This window comes from Syngnathus leptorhynchus, chromosome 2, assembly GCF_054491065.1.
Source record: "Syngnathus leptorhynchus isolate UIUO chromosome 2, UIUO_Slep, whole genome shotgun sequence".
In the NCBI taxonomy this organism is placed as follows: domain Eukaryota; kingdom Metazoa; phylum Chordata; class Actinopteri; order Syngnathiformes; family Syngnathidae; genus Syngnathus; species Syngnathus leptorhynchus.
In genome coordinates, this window is record NC_141196.1 from 9,840,947 (window position 1) to 9,861,686 (window position 20,740).

The 20,740-nt window shown below is 41.9% G+C and overlaps 1 protein-coding gene across 2 annotated transcripts in view; it reads left to right on the forward strand.

The window, feature by feature from the left end:
• nexmifb (neurite extension and migration factor b) overlaps window positions 1-20,059 on the forward strand; it is a 59,038-nt gene extending 38,979 nt beyond the window's left edge. Inside the window, exons 2-4 of one of the 2 annotated variants that reach the window (XM_085901512.1) lie at window positions 7,759-7,880; window positions 12,629-16,832; window positions 17,389-20,059. In XM_085901512.1, coding sequence (XP_085757638.1) covers window positions 7,808-7,880; window positions 12,629-16,832; window positions 17,389-17,560 — 4,449 coding nt within the window. In that variant the 5' untranslated portion in view covers window positions 7,759-7,807 and the 3' untranslated portion in view covers window positions 17,561-20,059. Of the gene's footprint in view, window positions 1-7,758; window positions 7,881-12,628 lie in introns of both variants that reach the window. The other variant, XM_085901520.1, reaches the window with a different exon arrangement.
• The last annotated feature ends 681 nt before the right edge of the window (window positions 20,060-20,740 follow it).

Below are 20,740 nucleotides of genomic sequence, written 5' to 3' on the forward strand. Positions count from 1 at the left end.
ATAAACGCTAGATCAAAAGGCAGAAAGTGCACTGCCAGTCTGCAAGAAAGTCAACCGCTTTTCCTTGGTGACGCTTCCAGATAATGAAACTAAACCCCAAAAATATATACTCTATCTCATCATAATCAAATATCCATAAATAGGAGGTTACTTCTTTTTTTTTTCTCCCAATAATGACTTTCTGAATGTAGACAAGGAAAGGGCAACCTAAACAATGTATGACAAATATGCCTTTTTTAAATATGGATAAAATACGCCGTGACCCGTGAATAGCAAAAGTCAGCGGATAATTGCTACCCATTGCATTTGCACTGGTGAGAAAAAAGATGAATACAGCTTTGAGGTTGTTGGGTTTTTTTTATCTCAGTGTGGGCAACCAGTTGGCCATCCCTCGAAGAGACGCTGCCATTTTTCGATTGTTGTTGGAATCTCTTGTTGACTGACAGCGCAATGACAAATTTTTAAAAGAAAGAATTTTACAGTTCTATTTTGATTCACACGCCTGAGGCCAAAACCATGGTGAAAAGGATAGCATTTATAGTTTATAGTGATATATTATTTATTTTGTTGTCTGCTTTTGGAAGGTCTTATGCTGGTCTGTGTGTGCGTGCGTGCGTCTCTGTGTGTGTGTCTGTGTATGTGCGTGTGTGTAGAGTGTATATAGACATACACAAATACAAATCTATGTGCATATATGCATACAATAAATAGTAAATACATTTATGCATATATCAATTGCATATATAAATAAATCTTTAGACATAAATATGCATATACAGTGCATATGGGTAATATTTATAGTATTCACCTTTTCCACATTTTGGTATCTTAGTTACCTGACAGAATGTTCCTTACATTCTGAAGGCCAAGTGATACTGTATTTGTCTCACAGGTTATGATGTACCAGAAATATTTCTTTTTTTTCAAATCCTGATCCACTGTGAGTGCGTGCATATCCTTCCCGTATTCTTCAGCAGCCTTCGATTGACGATGATTATCACGACATCTGCCACATCTCTTTCATTACCGCCATCATGTCGGAGATTTTAAGTGAGGGTGAAATGTATCAATTTGGTTCTATTTATTGTATATAATTGGTTTGTAGCTTTAATTTTATTGATGCCTCTTGCTTTTTCAGTTTTTTTTTTCCCTTTCATTTCTTTAAATAAATGAGGATGGATGGATTCATGGTAAGGAGCGTGGTGAAGTTGTGCCTCAAACAGCCAGGAGCAGGCATTTTAGATGACACGGTAAGAAAGACTTAAAGAATGTGTTTTCGGTGTATCGGTGCCGACCAACCTCATGCTGTTGTTCTCCTTAAAGATTTACTTGGACCTCAAGCTTTTGTTTAGACAGCATTGCCAGTCACAGCTTTTCTCTTTTGACTCAAGGGCGCAAGCAAAAAATGGTGGTTCCATAACCAAAATGCTCATCGGAGCTACTGTTCACTGCCCACGCAGGAGCAAGCAGCAGAGAAGGCGGGAGGGAGACTGTCTCGGCACCGCTTTGTACCAACCCAGTCAGATGAAAATACAGCATGCCGGCGTTAACGTCTTACTCCTCTGTCCCCTTAAAAAATTCATCACTTGATTTATTATTTCTTTGGATTGATATTGTTTGTATGTATCTCATGCTAGATTTTGGAACTGCATTATGGTAAAGCCAACACGAAGGTTGCAAATGGGCAGGAAATGTTTTTTCTTTTTTAAATTTTTTTAACTACCTATGATGAGTTATGGAACTTTAAAAATAATATACAAAAATAATATAACAATAATACCCAGACATTCGCTATAGAAATAATAATGGGAATTCACTTTTTTTTTTGTTCTTTTCAAACTGTAACACCGATTTCAAAAGTAATAATGAACATTTGTTTATGTTAGAAATGCATCCAAAGATTTTCAAGTATTACATACAGTACTTTTTGTTTTTAATTTTATATTCATTGGCTGATGAAGTTGCTGCACAATGATGAAGAGTTTTATTATTATCATTGTTTTTCGAGACACATTTAGGTTCCCTTTCTAAATATGTCTGAAAATTTGAATAGCATTCATTAATTTAACAATACCTACAATTTTGCAACCCTACTCTACATACTCACGCACAAACACACACACACACACACACACACACACACACACACACACACACAAAACCTTTTAGTCACCCTTCTAACACTTAAAAAAAAAGTTTGGTTGTCACAGTTGTAGAATTTTTTCTTGGCTCGCTAAAAGTTTAACTGGCTTCAGCAGAAAATCATCAGTTTGCTTCACCCAAGCTCCATCGATCGCAACACATATGGACAAAGGGTTAGTAATGAGTATCTCTTTTATGTTCAAATAGATTTGGTCTTTTCTGCTTCGAAAGATATTTTGATGAATATTTCATTTCGTCGCCTATGATAAAGCAATGTGAATGTACTGCATGTTATAAACATGATGAGGAAGGATTTTAAGGAGGTTATCTGTGGAAGACTTATATTTTTACCACAAATTAAAAAAAAAAACATCTTCTAACAGTATCAATCATCAATAGCCAACCGCAATAAAAATCTAATCTGCAACCAAAAACGTAAGTCGGCCGTAACCTTTGACACACGCGTTGCTGTTGTCATTGTCCATAATATGAATATGTTGATAAAAACGGTTTGACTCGTTACATTTGCCTGCTGTGTGAAACTCCTGAAGAAGATTCCTCATACAACGTTTTACTAACCTTGGACGGAACAATTCCTATTTGTGAGAGCCCAACACAAAGGGAACGATATGTGCCTTAACCGATAGATAGTAAGAGCTCCGCAGTGCAGCCATTACGTGACTGCGACAGTGAGAGAGGAACAAATAGGAAGACGGATTTGCATGAACTTCACATGTTCTCTGCTTCCTTTTCACACTCGACAAGCATGTTACAAATGTGCAGTGTGTCTCCAGCAGGCTTATAGTGGGAAGTCAACTTCACATGCAGCCACTACTATACTAATCTCCCGACCGAGTCTAATCCCTCGCTACCATTTCCATCAACGGGGATATGTCCAAGTTGACGAGAACATTGTGCTTGGCTTCAACATATGTTGAAAAGTTTCTGTGTTTGGAGTGGATCCATATTTCCGCCTAAGCATGGCTATTAGCTCAGAAGTCTTACAATGCGTTGCGTGTGACGCATTTTATGCAAGCGTTGTGCAATACCTGTGCTGAAAAGGCGAGTTGCCAATTTGGGGCTGGCTATTTGCTTCAGTGCTCCCTGTGGTGCTTTGAGGGCTCCTCAGGTGGTGGTCTCAGCCTAAGCCCTTGACTCATTCCTTCCGAGCACACTGGACTCTTTGTACATGCGGTAAACATGATCTCCACTGTGAAATCTTGTTTCAGCGTTTTTGACAATTAAACATAGTCCTCTACTTCAGCCGTTCGTCTTGTCGTGAAAAAAAAAGAAAAAAAAGAAAAACCTAATCCAGTCAGAGAGCCATGCGGTGAACCAGGAAGAGGCTTGCAGGAATTAGATTGTGCTGCAGATAGGTTCCATACAAAGCACGTAAACATGTTCTTATCTTGTTATCCAGCTTGCACATTAACACATCATGCGATGAAGAAGTGGAGGAGGACAAGTCAAACCTTAATTGTTCCGTCTGGCTTCTTCCACTCCCCCCCCCCCATTTTGCTCTATTTCTGTTTTATATTCTCAAACAGACTCCGCTCCGCATGAAAAACACTGCAGGAGTCATACACTTAATGTTTCCCCACACTCAAAGAATGAAGTGCTGCTTAAAGACAATGTATTATTTCTAATGATGCTGAATTATTGCACACCAAACCAAAAAAAAAAAAAAAAAAAAAAAATTGATTTTGAATATGGTGTCAATTGTCACAGTGTCAAACAGTGGTCATTTTGTGACTGCATCAAGTCACTTGAATTTCACTGACTCCGTCCGTCTCATAAATACTATAAACAGTGACCGCCACTTCTTTTTTTGGGTTTTTTTTTTGTGCATGATAGGTTATGATGGTGGTGCTGCCCGTGATAAAATGCTTTGAAAAATGACTGTCGCAAGCTTGTGGCGTTGGAATCCTCCCAAAGGTTTCACCCTTGTTAGCCCTATGACTCTAGTGTCAATGCTCATTCTATTACAGTTAGTCCATCATTATTAGTGGAGTTCGCCTCTGGTCACGTCTTGATAGAGTTGGCGGCGAGGGTGAGTGGTGGAAATTCTTGCATGATGAGTACAAGACAACCATGAATAACGAGTAAACACATTGACGGTATTAGAATCGAATGGCAGTGGGAGGACTGTTGCAATATGCCTGCCTTTGCCTTTATCTCCCTTTCTTTCTGTTCCTCGGATTGCATGTGCAGCCTCTGCCAGCGCATACCGATGCTGAATGCTCGGCCTTGAGGCTTTGTGTAGCGCACATGCAAGCGACCATGAAAACACGGGCACGCTCACGGAGACATGCAGAGGCCTCCCTCGCTCACAACACATCCCCAATCCACACTCTGATGTCTGGCAGGACCTGTGTGGCCTGACTAGCCTTCCTGCTGTGTGTGGTGTCCACGCCACTGAGCAGACACGTCGCTCAGTGGCCACAGCCAACTTTTAATAGGGCAATGTGTGACTTCATTTTTTCTGAGTCCTTGTTGTATTTCCACCAGTTAATGTTATTTCCCATTTGAAATGTTGTCTTAAGTTTGGTATCTCATTCTTGCTCAGGGCGTTAAATGAGCAAGCTCCGTTTTTTTTGCCAGTCTTTAGAAAACTACCAAATGTGACTGCGTGTATAATTTGAATCTCTGGTCCTAATCAAAGCCGAATGATTTTGCATCTCACGGGTCACTTTACTTTGGATTCACACTGGTATCTTTAACGCTGCATCCAGTAAAAATTATGATTCATTGACACAGTGAAGCTATTCTTCTTCACCAAACAAAGTATTTTGAAGAGCTCCGTAAATTGCATTTGGAGCTCTATTGACCTCATATCGTTCGCTCTAGTCAAACAGCTGTTGATTTGTCAAATGCAAACTCAATAACCAATAACAACTCCAGACTATACAAATATACGATATATTATGGCTGAGTGACTGTATAGAAAATCGTTTCGATTGATATTGGGAGGGACTGTAGCTGATAAAAACATTTTTTTCCAAGTATGGATTTAGCACTTGAATAACCTTTATTAAATATATACAGTATATTATATAAAATCGAAAGATTTCTCAACTTTTGGGATGGGGGTGACGGGCTTGAATAAAAAAAAAACATGCTCATTTACTACCAACAGCCTTTTTCAAGCCTCGATACCAAATGTAAACCACAGAAGGATTGCACTGTATTGATTTGATCCACAGAGAATGATCACTTTAGTCCATTGTGGTCAATTGTTTAATAGGCTGAGTTTCTCCTAGTTGATGCAGCAAATGCATTTGTCCAGTACCTGATGTACATATGCGCACATGTGATGTCTGTGAATTGAAGTCACCTGCTGAGCTACTGAGTGCGCCGTTTCAAATGGAGTTCCCTTCAGGTTGCTCTCCAGCTCCCTTGCTCTCAAGTCAGTGGGCAGCTAATGAAATCTGGAAGCAATAGGATGAAAGAGACGAGCTGTTTATAGTCAGCCGTGCACTCCCTTTCTCTTATTGTTGACCGTCCGTCTTAATCTCCCAGACACCCTTTTCTCATCGCGAGGAGATCATGTTATTAGATGCCCTCCTCTGGCTCATTTGTCATCCTGCTTCTCCAGCTCTCCAGAGAGGAACTGGGAAAAGAAGTGGGGGTGCAAGGGAAGACTATCAACAAGCACAAGGCTAAATCATCAATATTAATTTTCTGGCCCCCGATTGAGTCTTTGTCATATTTTTGACATCAGATTAATATTCCTCATTAGTTACGTTTCGGCATACAGTTCACTTGAGTTTAACGGTATAGTTTGGTTTCGGGTTAAGCTTGATCCGTCTTATGTTTCCATTATCAGGTGTGGAGCAAAGCTGTGTCGGCATGTTCATAAATACATAATGTAGCATGTGGCTAGTGCAATACAATGTAACCTACCCGTGAACTCAACCGAGAGAAGCAATGTGATGATGGCAGCACATTGTCTGGAAAGATGAAACTGTCTTTCATCAATTGCAAGTCATATATTTTTTTTATGTATAAAGATGTGGTTTAGGCCTGCTCTGATTAATAAACAGAGGGCAGCATGTCTAAGATCTTGTTTTATTGCCATTGGCTGATAAGCCAACACCAAGATTCAGAAAATTGATACAGAATATGATTTCAGTGGTATACATAGGCTACAAACATGACTTTTTTTGTATTTCAAGAATATCTAAATACCTCTAAAATTACAAACCAGGATTATTATAATGTTGGATTTTTCATGTCACCATTTTTTTTTTAATTGAGTCAGTTTTATTGAGTTTTTAGATGACATTTGTTGGTATCTATTGGTTTTAATTAGATAAAGAAATGCTTTATTTTAGTTGAGTTTTTATTTGTATTAGTATCAGTTTAATTTTTTAATATGTGGACTATTTCTCAAGATAAAAAGTAAAAAAAGGTCAGTAAGTTAACGTAACGTAAGATACAATTGTCAAATGACTGTGTGACGTTTCTTCGGACATACAAAGGTTCATATACAATATTGACAAAGACATTTTCATTGCTTGACACAAAAAGAGCTGTTATGATGAAAAATGTTGATTTAATACATACTATGCCTCTTTCCGTAATCAGCAGGGACAGGCGCCTCATCACCTTTGACCTTAAACATGATTATAAATACAAAAATGGGAGCCTCATCACCTTTGACCTTAAACATGATTATAAATACAAAAATGGGAGCTAGATGGGTGGATAAACTGAAGGCAACACATAAACACATGGTAAATACAACCCCCGCAAGCCCCCTAAATGCCCTGATGTTGCTTTTACAACACTGACAGGGAAAACATAAAACCATTCCCGTCGTTGTCAACTGAGCCTTTGGTGCCATCCACCCTTTTTTTTTTGTGTGTGATGTGCTTGGCTGACAAACTTCAACCACTGTCGTTTTTCTTTTTGTTTTTGTCGCAAAACTGCTTTGTGTCAACCTGCCTGCTTGCCGGTGCACTGCCTCTCCCGCACCACATAGACACTCAGTCATTGCCCCAGCGCAGTCCCCATAAGTCGCAACAGTAAACGAGTCGGTGTTCACAGTGTGCTGTCACCGCCTCAGCCACATCTCTTTAATCTCCCCTCTTTGAGCTGCCTTGGTTTTCCTTGCCGCCACGGCGCATAGGAGGGAGACAGTCGGCTAATTACAATAAACAAATATGCTCAGAGCTGCCTATGCGAGCTTGGCATAGGTTAACAACTGTGCTATAAATGTTAAATGAAGCTTTAAATAGGAAAGATTGGCGCAGTTTCCATAGTGATCTCAGCTGTGTACTTTCTTGCTTGGCAAAGTTTAAATTAATCTTAGACTGGAATCTGCGATGCACACAAGAAAGAGCGATGGTTTGCTACCCCGAGGGCCTGTTTGATGTCTCTGTCATGTTTTCCCTCAATTACTAGAACTTTGTGCTTGTCGAAGCCTCGTGCGGATCTTTGCTGTAATGAAATCTAGTACACTAGCGTTAATGTCATCACGCATTAGACACAACTGCATTCACCCTTTAATGATGACTTCTCTTCTCTCTCTCTCTCTCTCTCTCTCTCTCTCTCTCTCTCTCTCTCTCTCTCTCTCTCTCTCTCTCTCTCTCTCTCTCTCTCTCTCTGCAACAGGTGGGACAGTCAAAATGATGCATAGTAGGTGCAGCGTGGAGCCGTATTGATGGACGTGTTAACAGACAGCGGTCTCACACTCATTGTGAAGACTTTCCAGGCCGATGTGGCGGAGGACACAGGTGAAATTGTATTATTGACTTACACTTTATGTACTGTGCTCTGCAAAAAAAAAAAAAAAAAAATGTGTCCACCTCCCATTTGTTGTTTGCTACAATGTCCATTTACAGTGAAACGTCAAAGGACTTCTAGGAGGCTGGTCGAAAGTGAACTTTTTTTCTCGTAAGAATGAATGTAAACATGGTTCCATAGGCAAACTGTGACCTACATACAACTTTTATAACATAACGATGCAAACTCCTTGACTGGTTTTTGTTCGTTTGTTTTCTATCAGAGTTGTCAAAAACACTCCCTTTCATTACTCAATAATATATTCGGGCTTAAGAAGCTTTAATGGTTTCAAAATTACTTTAAGAATAAAAGCAAACTAATTGTGCCACGCTAATGCCTTTTTAAAATGTTTCCACAGATCTGAATCGCATCGACCTTGTGAGAATTAATTCAACTTCGCATAACTATCTGAGGTTAAACGCACAACCCAATAGCTGTTAGCAGATCTGCCTCACAGTGAGACTGTAGTTTTGAATTTTGGGCTCTGGCCTTCCTGTCGGTGGAGTGCGGTGGTGGTCAGAGCTAACATGAAATGAGCTTTGTGGTTGGCTGATTTAGCACTGCTTTCAAGGACGAGCTTAAAAACGAGTCGTGCGCGCCCTTTTGAGTAGGGAAAACATAGATTTTTAGATATCTTGAATGTCGAGATATTTAGATCTAGCTATGATAACAATCAATCATTCAGTCCCACTTTTTTTTTTTTGGTGCGTTAAATCGATATTGCAATATTCAACACCTATATTGTATCTTTTTCCAATATTGTGCAGCCCGAATGACCAGCGATAGCAGGTGCACTTTAATTGGTCAACAAAGGGACGTGCATTGCTAACACAATCACGTCTGCTTCAAATGTCCTTTGCGGGTTTTGCAGATTAGATTCCCATCAAACATGAAATATGAAAGATGATGCCATTGTTTCTATGCATTTTTCTTGTCTGAGTGATAAACAAGAACACTTGCATTTCTGAAGACAAAAATCATCACTATCATGAAGGAAAAGTTCACAAAAATATATGTTTTTTTTTTTTTTTGAGATCTAAGCCTCAGTTGGTGGGCAACATAGTGGGACGTTAATTCCCGTAGGTGTGATTGTGAATAGTGAATGGTTGTTCTTCTGTGTGTGCCCTGTAATTGGCTGGCGAGCGGTTCAGGATTTGCCCCGCCTACCGCCCAATCAGCTGGGATAGGCTCCAGCACACCCGCGACCCCCCTGAGGTGAAGCGGTTCACAGTTTAAAATATGAATTAAAGATGAAAAACTGCTTGTGTCTTTGTGACCTGTGATTGAGTCTTTTAGCCCAGAATTTCATTCATGGTGCGAAATGATGTCGACTCGTAGATGAAAGCCCCTTCTTTCGGAGACAATGCTGGAATAGAAGCAGGAAGAAGAGAAGACAGGCTCTGGGATAAGGACCGCCATGAATCATGCTGCACTTACTCACCGCTTATTATGAACATCCTGTACCGGCTGCATTGATTTCTCCCCACCATTCACACAGCATATATCTTCTAGTGAAGATGGAGCAATAGGTAGCAAACAGCTTCTGTAGTTGGCCTAGCAGCTGGATGAGTGAACGCCCCAGGTGGCTGAGCTGAGGGAACAGCTACATCAGCATTTTGTGAATGTAAGGGCCTCGATATAACAAGGATAAGGCGCGCGGGACTTGCAAAGGAAGCAGATAGTGAGTAGAACAGGGACTAAGTCAGCATGGAGAGGGAGAAGTGATGAAGATGGCATACATGGAGGAGAACTATATTAAAGAAAAAAAAAAAAGTCAGCCTATCAGCTATTTTCATTCGCACTCTTCTCTGGTGATATTGAAGCAATTTACTTCCACCAAGGCAGTTGAGTTTCATCGCTGTAGGGCTTCATTTGTTTGTCTGTCTTTTACTTTTGGTCAATGATTAATGTAGGTGTTCTGTTAGTGCTGCATGGTATATTATGTCATTTATAAATCACTTATTTATTGCTAATTATAGTTCATTGAACCTATGTAAGTCAATGTTTCTCAAGAATTAAAATAATTATATTAAATTGACAGTGCAGAAAATGCACACACAAACCAAAACAGTTATTGTATCATTGATATTTACACGGATCATTTCATGATAATGACTATGCTAATTACATTTTGGTTAAAATGTATGGGTCTGACGGAATGAATTTGAGACAATGTGGACATGAGCGCCTTCACTTGCAGTATGCCCGGTGTGCGGCTGGCTGTATGTTGTGTGCTGAAAGATGAGCCCAGTCTAATCAGGTCTCATCCAGGTTGGCAGAGGGTTAGGCTGTCTAGCGTGGTCAGGCGCGGCAGGGCTGAGGATCCCGACCGTTCATCGCCGCCTGCCAGCAATTCTTGTCTCTCCATATGGTCGGTGCGAGTGGCAGCGCCAGAGTGCATGAGCTGTTTCTCATCCAGCCTCGGTTCCTATTCAAACACAACTTGTCCTACAACAGGATCAGCTCCATATATGAACAACTGAATCGTGGCAGCTGTAGTGCTTGTCTTGTTCACATCTGCCAGCTTACATGTAGAAGGAACATGAGATTGTAGCTAGCAAGTGCTTGTGTGGCTTCCGATCCCCATTTGACCTTTAATGTCAAACATGATTTGTCAGCTAACGTCATTGCTGTGTGTGTGTGTGTGTGTGTGTGTGTGTGTGTGTGTGTGTGTGTGTGTGTTTGTACCTGTCTGACTGATCTGTGGCACATTCTGAACAGCTGAAGAGCTAATGGTCCAGCTGGAGACAGATGGCCCCTTGATAACACTATACCCCCGAAGCCAATAACGCACATGCTTCAGTCACACACATGCACACGCACACACACACACACACACGCACGCACACATTCCAGGCATGCACACAGTGGATATGAATTTTTAATCTCATATAAACCCGGTCCAAATAAATTTTGAATATGCATTTAATGTGTGTAAGCAAATTGAAAAGACTGGTTGGTATTGTAGGATTCCCACATCCTGACTGAGTAATGTTGAAGTTTTGCAGTCAGAATAATAATAACATGACAAAAATATTTGAAAAGTAATGAAATAAAATACAGGAGATGCTGATTATTGAATGTATTAATGTGTACATACTGCGACAGACGGTGTTTTGCTCAATCTAATTTGGCTTGCTCTGAGTCAGGGAGCTGTTTTTTTGTGGGATAACTGGCCTACTGAGGCAAAAGCGTTCATTCAAGTTACAACGGACTGCAAGACTGACTTTGATGGCCTTTGGCAGATTAGATAGAAAAGGCTGCACATAGGCTGAAATTTGATTGAGACAGAATATGTAACAATGCTGTCGAGAGAAATTCTATGAAATGAGGAGACTAGACTATTAGACGTAATCTAATTCAAAACAGAATTTAGGTTGTAAATGTAGGTCAATGCTTTTGATAGATCAGGGAAGGCCTGGCTGGCCCTGATGCAGCACCACTGTTTTATACAATTTGAGATACTTTAGATAGCAAGCAGAGCGTATTTGCAAGGCTCAAAATAAACGGTTTCACTTCGCAATTTGCAGATTGACAGAAACTTTCAAGTACTAATGGAATAAGCGCCAACTGAAGTGATTTTCAGCCACGAACCCGAATAGCAAAAATGAGCGGCAGTTTAGGGATGAGAAACAGGAAGACCAACAATATTTCTATTATTTTGCGTGCGTGTGTGTGTAAAAGGGTCCATTTTTGTTTAACTGTTTAATTTAACTCAGTTAATTAAAAGTACGTTCTATACTATCCTAATAGTCTCAACAATTCCCTAAATGACTTATTGTTTATTGCCCTAATATTTCTAATTTTCCTGCAAATTAATGTTTGGCACCATTTAACAGAAAATGTATCGTAATCGCTGTGATGCTCTTACAAGCTGTCAAATTGCTGATATTGCACTTTTCTGCCGATGAGGGGATGCATATTTCTCGGGGGATTAGTATGGTTTAATGACGTAGCATACACGTATGCTTTTCATGACTAGCGGGCTTGTTGCAACATTCGTGCGGGACGGAAGCCCATGAGACGCGCTCTTGCAAATTTCATTACCTTGCTGAATCACTCTCAGATCATATGCATATTCAAAGATGTGCCCAACAGCAGCACACCCATGGTGAATACTGTTTGTTCAGCGCTCTTCCCCTGAAGCATGATTTGGCACATCTATTCAAAGATGGGTGACATGACTAGTTAACCTCTATGAATGCATTATTTTGTTCTTTTTGATTGGAATTGGAATCTTCCAATAGAAATAAATGTGGTGTCTCAGCATAGGGATTGCAGACAGAGGCAGGTGTGGATCATTTTACTTCGACAATTTCTAGCATATGGGCTTGCCAGGTCCCAAGTGGACGTACCTGCCTCCACTGCTGTGATCTAATTATGCAGCGCAAACACATTTATCTGCCTGCTGCCACAAGCCTGCTTCTGTGTGTTTTGATTGTTCCCCATCAGTTTTCAACTAGTAAACAATTTCCCAATTAGCCTTGTAAAAAAACACCGTAAAAATAAAACTACGAATTTTGTAACTGACATGTTTGTAATTTTGGATGTCTTTGAGACACTTTATGTACACCATCACACTGAACTGTGCGCTTAATAATACTAATTGTTTCAAGGCCACAGAAAAAAATCAAATGCTGTATTTTTACTTTTGAGTACTAACTGTTCAAGCAACTTAAATATATGTTCTTTTTCCCAGCAGGGGTATGCGAGCAGAGTGGTGACCTGAGTCTAAGCAGACTTGATGCTGCTCTCCCACCCCCACCTCCTCCTGCAGTGGAGTCATCACAGCGGCTCTGCCCAGCACACCAGAGACCCACGCTCACGTCACCAACGCTCTCCTTCCCCCTCCCCCTTGGCACTGACCCCTCTTTGGGTCTGACAGCAGCTCCATGCCCTCCCTCCCATGAGGTTCCGAGCCTCGTCCCTCACTTTCAACACACCCCGAGTGCCGCCTCGCTTCCTACCCCAGCTGTTAGCTCCTGGGGCCCGATGAGAGATACCCAGAAGAGCATCCGGTTACCTGCTGCCACCTCTCTGTCACTGACAATGATGGAGCCTGACAACGTATCTACCCTGACAGAGGATTGTCTCCTTCAGTCGGGCCGCACCTGCCTCGGTTGCTTCATTGAGAACTGTGACGCCACCTCCGAGCAGAACCCACCACACGAGCCTAGCACGAGCCCTAATTCAGAAACTGGACTAAGTGCACGGATAGGGGACGTGAACCGGGAGGATTTCTCTGACATCAACAACATCAGCATCCAGTGCCTGAGCCATGCGGGGGAGGCAGTGAGTCACTACGGAGAACAGCTCCTCTCTGATCAGCTACTTAATTTCCCCCTGCCGAAAGCCTCTGACGAAGGCAAGCGGGTGGAAGGAAACAAAGCCACAAATGACTGTGACGACCCCCAGGACGATGCGACAACCAAGAACTTATATGAAGGACTGTTACTGGACAAAGTCAGTGGGGAGGAGGTACTGTTGGCTAATGCCAGCCAGGACTGGGGTTACTTTGAATCCTTCATTAGCGAGAGTAAGATGGAGCTGCTGGATCTATGTTCTAAGAACGAGCTGTCAGTCAACCTCTTCTCTGAGGAAGATGTTGACAATTTATTTGATGACGAAGATGATGACTCTACATTAAGCAGTGACGTTTGTTCACTAAAGATTCGTTATGAGTCGTTTCAGGACAACATGAGAGAAAAAACAAATGTGCTCCAGGAGGAGACACAGTTTAATTTTTTCCCTAGTGTCCTGGCCAATTGTGCCAAGAAAGAAGAAGGAGTAGGAGTCTTGAGGAGGAGTGTTGATGAGCTGCAGCCCAAATCCGATGAGCTCGTCCTGCAAGCGGAACAGGAGGAAAACCCAGGAGACTGCAGCGGCCAGAGCCCTCTTGACGGCTCCCAAGGTTCACCCATGTCAACTCCTAAAGTGAGCTATGTAATAGACTTTAATTCTACAGAGGAATCGGGGGAATTCAGCGACGACAGCTCCTGCACTGGCTCCTCCTCAGACACCGTGCAGGAGGGCAAATTTAAGAAGGGTCACTCCAAAAGATTCCTCAGTCCCTCGAATCCACTCAACTATGGTTTACGTTCCAAAAGAAAGGTTCGATATAGTGATGATTACTTATATGACGTTGACTCACTTGAGAGTGAGAAGAATGCAGAGAAAAAAGAGAAACCACCGCCTGGCCAGAAAGAAGAGGAAGACGTAGACTGGTGTCCCAAAAAACGGAGGAAATCGTGTCGTAAAGAGCCGCCCGTGGTCATCAAGTACATCATCATCAACAGGTTTAAAGGAGAGAGACTCATGTCGGTGAAACTGGGCAAACTAAACCCCGCGGATGGTAGCGTGAGCTTAAATGCCGACACAATAAGCAAATACCAAACGCTGGCTCCACTGAAGGATTACTGGCAGGTGAAGCAACGAGAGAGACAGGAGCGGCTCAAGCTGGTCGCCAGAGATAGACAACAACGTGGTTTTCATCTCAACGGACGCCACCATCGTCCTTTTAATTCCGCTCATCTTAAAAGAAAATACAAGATTGCAAACAGATTAAAGGTTCAGAGGATTCACACTGTGGAGCAATCGGTCATTGTGCACGGTTCTCTGCCCTCTGATCAAGCCCATGGGGGCGTCACTAAAGAGGAGGGCACCCTTATGTTGGGGGGAATAGCGGCAGTTCCCGACATACCAGTCACATTGGACTTAAACTCCATCTCTGACCCAGTTGTAATCAAGAGTCGCTCGCAGGAGAGGGAGGAGAGAGAGGGGAGGAGGTTGGGAAGGAATAAAATAGTCCGGATAAGAAAATTCAAAAGCGAAGCCAGGCTGAGAAGCCTGAGAATGAAAGCGGCAGAAGGAGAAGATAGGAAGAGCGTGACGAATGAAACTGATGCCCCTGCGGCAAACGCTGAGGAACTTGCTGTTGGGGCAACAGATCCAAGCATTAACTCAACCACAGGCAAACCAGATTTCTCTGACAATGCGATCGCAAGTGACACCGATAAGGTAAAGTTCCCATTTGTTTCATCCTCCTGTCCTGCGAGCAAAGCCTCGCCCTCAGAGGAGGTGGAAACTGGGGTTCCTGTCATCCCAGGGGGTTACCTACAGACCCTGCTAGAGGCCACAGACTCCTCTGGAGGGACATCTATCCCATATTTCCCTCAACAGGCCTCTAGGCAACAGTATCCCGTGGGCCTTTCCCTCGAGGAGAAGCAATTTTGCTCTCTTCAACTCGCTCAAAGCTGTGTACTCTCCCCTCCTTCGGAATCGGAGCTCCAACAGTCGCCCCAGAATTGCCCCAGTTTCCCCCAAATGTGGCATTCACAGCTCTGCGCCAATCCTAACCAAAACTTTGGACCTGACACCCCTGAGACCCCTATCTTACCCAACAGCTTCCCAGCCGCCGTACCCGTAAGTGAGAGCCTGCCCGTTTCTAACTACAGCCAAGTGAGTCCCGAGGGCGAGCGGGTAATTTACGAGAAGAATTACCTGACTGAGCCTGGACTCCAGTCTGGGTCAGATCTGCAAGTATGTCAGTCAACCTGTGTAGAGGGCCAGGTGCAATACCAGAGAGGGTCTCTGTGCACTGACAACGGAAGACTCATCAGCTACGACTCTGTAGGTTCCCTATCAGCTTCCTCGAGCAATTACAGTTCACTAAGCCTCAAATCGTGCGAGCGAGAGGGTGAGGAAGAGGGCCGAGACAGTTTCTTAGCTCACTGCAGTCCTAAAATGGTGATTCAGCAGAGTATGGATGCCCTCACGCCACTCAGGGAGTCCTCAGACCTGCTGGACATCTCCAACTTTACCCCTGACAAATTTAGACACTCGTCATTGTCAGAGCTTTCCCCGCCGGAGACGCCCAACCTCTCGCCGCAGGTTGCGGGACGTGAGATGAAGATACCAGGGAATGTCGGAAAGTATCAGGATGTGAACGATACGTCCACGGAGCGCAACAGGGACGTCAAGTGGAACTGTGACATTATGCAGCAACAGGAGCACACGGGAATTGCCTACACAGTGGAGGATAGTCAGTTTCCACTGCACAACTTTAATAGCCAGGATGTCTTATGTTTAGATAAAAAAGGGGAACTGGGGGGGAGAGAATTTAATGAACAGACTGATGAAATGTCAGGGGCCAAAAACATCAAGTCAAAGCGGAAAGGCAATTACAAACAGGCAGCTGCGGGACAGAGCCCAAAGAAGGTTCGGGCCCCCAGAACCCCCAAGTCGGAAAAGGTAAAGACCCCCAAGCAGAATTCCCGTTCAACCAAAAAGATTAAGGCCATGTTAGAGGGGAAGGCGCCCAAAAACCAGGCGGAGGGGTGCGGCGCAGGCCTGACTGACAGCACAATCGGCGGGGACTGGTCTGGCACCGGCTGGTCAGAGGGCAACAGTCTGGTCGCAGACGACCAGAGAGAGTTTGAGGAGCCCTCCAATATCCTGTCCAACATCGTCTCCGGCATGGCTGAGGTCCAGAGATTCATGATGGCCTCCATTGAGCCCCTGTGGAATCCCATGTCTGAGGCCGATGCACCCTCTGAGGCCAATAGCCTCAACCTGAAGACCCTTAAAATCTTGGCAGGCACTGAGTCCGATCTGAAGAAAAAGGGTGCCGTGCTAACAGGGGCCGGGAGAGGCAGGAAGGCAGGGGGGAAAGGAGGGAAGAACCAGGCCAAATTCAACCCCACTCATCCCTTATTCCCTCAACTGGCTCTGGGCTGTGACATGTTTGACAAACCCAACTTTATCAACCCCGGGCCTGCGCACAAAAAGTTGTACCGTCACAAGACCAGTGCAAAGTTTCCTCGCGTTGAAACGCTGAAGGGGAAGCGAGCGGAGAGAGACCCAAATAAGGACATAGCACTGATGAGCTCTTTTGAGAAACTGAGGTAATATTTCGTTATCAGCTGCTGTTGCACCCCCCTTTTCTCTTCCCTCCCCCCCACGATACCTGAGCCCTCCCTCACAAGCATACCTACACTGACGCTATGCCAGAGCTGCATGAGAACTAAGTTCCCCCTTGATTTCTCTCACTTCCTTTATTCCCCCAAAAAGGAAATTAATATCTGCATGAAAAACTTCTTGTACGTTGCAAACTACCTATTGAGTGATTGTGTCGAGCTTGATTGAGATTTAAAACGACCATGGCTGCATTTTCCTCGCTTTTGTTGTTTCTGCTTTGTTTGTTCTTCTTATAGTTGTTGGGTTTTGTTTATGGGTTTTTTTTCCTTATTATTTTTGTCTGGGGGAAAAGAAAAAAAAGAATAACCCTTGAAAAATTGTTGGGTAAGCTTTTTGAGGAGCTTTCTTTTTGTATTTTCTCAGCAACAACACGCTCCCCTGAAGTATGTATTTATACCCTTTCCCTCTGAAGATGTAGCTGTATACACAAATGCATTGAGTGACATCTACGCACCCCTCCTCCTCATTTGTTTTTGTATGCAGAATGTGGATGTCCTGTTGTTGCCGTCCTTCATACACTGCCTGGCTCATTTCAAGAGGGAAACCTACAATTAATGAGCCCTATTTAATCCCAAGGCATCTTGAAAACACAAGATGGGACCATTTTGTATTGATGACATATCAGACGTCTTTTTTCCCCTCGAGGCCGGAATGATTTTCTTTTGTCAAGCACTTCTTTTTCTTCTGGAGCCTTGAGGAACTGGTTATCTACATTTACATTTTTACGCCTTGCAAAGTCATAAAAGCTTCACCCTCAGAGTATTTTTGTCATTGTTGCTGTACAGGGACATGCAATATTTGCAAAAAAAAAAGAAAGAAAAAAACACGGAGATAATGATACCTTAAAATCAATGTGCCAAAAGTAACAATGCTGTGTAAATGACCTCTTATATATGTGTGAATATTGGCTGTTCCTATTTTCTATCTACCGGAATATTGGCTCCTTACTGACACTTACCACAACAAGAATTCTTTGTTTGGGACTCGGTCTCTGTCTCTCTCTGTCTCTCTCGTCTGATGAAAGGCACCAACAGCTGGCAGTGGTACACCACCACTCACTAAACCAAATCAGAAACACTCTTCTTACCCCAACACCCCCACCACCATCACCATCACCACTTTGTTTGCCAAATTCAATTTACCTCAACATCGCACTGAAAAGCAACAAGCGAGAGAAACAAAAGGGGAAATCTTCTCTGAAGGCCATGAAGAGGATGAGAGGAAGATGCATTCAAACAAGCTTTCTGTCAACCAAGGAGATTGAGGATGAGATGTTTGAGGCTAAGCAAGAAAATTATTTGTCACTTTGGGGCTGAGCCTCACTGAATAGCTCTTTTGGACTGAAGATTCAAGGCAGTTTATGACACACACATTTGGATGCACGCCTCGGTCCCAAATGGCAGTCGGGCCCGGGCGGCATCCTTTGCAGTTAAGATTTCATGTGAATGTGAAAGCAGTTTTTGGTACAAATGGAATCAGCGATCTTGTAAATGAAGAAAAAGCAAAGAAGACTTTTTGTGGATTCCATGTCAAAGGTTTGCTTTGAATAAATCCAAAATGATGACGTCAATAACATTTTCTTCACATTCTTGTGGAGTTTTCATTTTTAAATTCATGTATTATTTTTGCACCATTGGTATATTCACTTTTTGCTTGCTTTCTTTTCATGGAATGTCATTGTTTACTTATCATTGCAGTTTTTGGTCAGGTTTTGGCAGAAAATACCATAGTAGTGCATAATTAAAAAAAAAAAAAAAAGGAAAAATGCTCTATCCGTTACCGCTATTCATTTGCAATTTAGCTTCCAGAATTCAACCTTAAACACAATCAATGTGTTATAAATGGCTGCAAAAAAAAAAAAAAGAGTATATGTACTTATGTACATATGTACATATGCAGCTTCTTTTACAGATATATACACCAGACAAAGGCCTGTGTTATCTTTTGGACATTCTATTAAAGGCGATGAGTGCAGACATGAAAGCTTGACTTATAAAACGGGCCTTGTCACAAAGGACGTTGTGGCACAAGGATGATAGTAATAAAATCAAAATCAAACTTTATTGCTTTTTTTGTTTTTGTTTTTCCCCTTTGCCATGATCCTGCTTTTCCTCCAGAATATCAGGGTTAGGACCAAGACGAGCTGCTGATGGGAAGCTCCGCATGGGTTACAAAACCCATTTAGTCTGCCTTCTCTCATTTCTGCCTATTGTCAAATTGAATGTACTTATCTAAGTTTTTATTTTTTTCCGTTTGTTTTCAAAATGTGCCACTGTTGAGCTGCCTCATTTTAATGGTGCTAAGAAAGCTGACATTTTGTTTTGTTTCTTTTCCCAGAGTTAACAAAAAAAGAAATGCAAACTAGATTAGGTTCCTAATCCTCCTTATGAATGTATATTAAAATGTTATGTTTGATGTATTCACTTCATGATTCTTTGACATTGATTGGAATTACTTTTGCTCTTTTCATTAAAATATTGCCAAGCTTTATATATACTGTCTAGAGTTGTTACCAGAAGGAATCTTAATGAACTCTTGACACAACAAAATCTTGTATATTTTTTGTGTGCCAATTTGTAACATATTTTGTAAGTGTATATTTTTCTTAGAAAGTGCTGTGAAGTATTTGTGTGTGTGAGTAACCTTTTATGCGCCTCGATGGGCAGTGGAAAGGATATAAAATGACAAGTTTCTGGTTTTAAAAACCAAAATATGAAAGTATCAACAAAAAACTAGAAATATTTACATTTTGTTGGGAGTTTTTGTAATAAGACCATGATCTTGTTGTGTGAGTGTTGTGTTACTGTGTAAAACACAAATAAGCAAAGAAAAAAAAAAGAAAACTTTGGAGAAAAAAAATATATAATTTGTGAACAATTTGCTGTTTTATAGATTTTCATGTAAATTATTTGAGTATTATTTTCTTTTTTCTTTTTTTTCTTTTTTGTTTGTTTGTTTTGTTGTAACTGTTGCAAAGGTTTTAAATATTTGTGATCAAGCCTGTATGGTGATAATGTAATATTGGTAACTTGCTGAGTTTTGTAATAATGTTTATGGAGTAAATATACAAATTAAAATAAGATTTTGAATGCTGCTTTCTGAAGAGAATCGGGTTGTGTTATTTCAATGTTTTCAGTATAATCACTGTTATTTACTTCTTGACGGCGGACGGACGGACGGACAGACAGACAGACAGACAGAGAGAGAGAGAGAGCGGTAGGTAGGTAGGTAGGTAGGTAGGTAGGTAGGTAGGTAGGTAGGTAGGTAGGTAGGTAGGTAGGTAGGTAGGTAGGTAGGTAGGTAGATAGATAGATAGATAGATAGATAGATAGATAGATAGATAGATAGATAGATAGAAACAGTTGCACCTTTCATCTCAATTAGACCTTGGCTATATTGTAAGATTCTTTGGCAAAAGGCATTTTAATTTCTCTGGCTCCAGCCTTGAATCATGTTATTTTAATGTCAGAACTAATTAGCACTCAGGGTCAGGCATAGCTCGAGTGATTGCTCATCCATAACTCTGAGCTGGGCACTGTGGTCCACACTGCAACTCATTCTGGCATGCTTAATTGGAGCTGGAGCTACTGTCTGAGACTATAAACACACCTTGTGATGTATGCCTCTGAAATTGTCAGGCAATATTAATATTGTGTTTGTTCCCTAGTCGCACGTAACAGTTAAGCGAGCAAGCCAATTATAAAATAAAATATGTCATGTAATGGATCAGGTATATAACTTCAGTGAGATATTGTCAGTGGTTGTCTGTTTTTTCTTCTAACTATGTTTTTCCTAGTCAACAAAAACATTGTTTGCATTTAGTGCTGGATTAAAT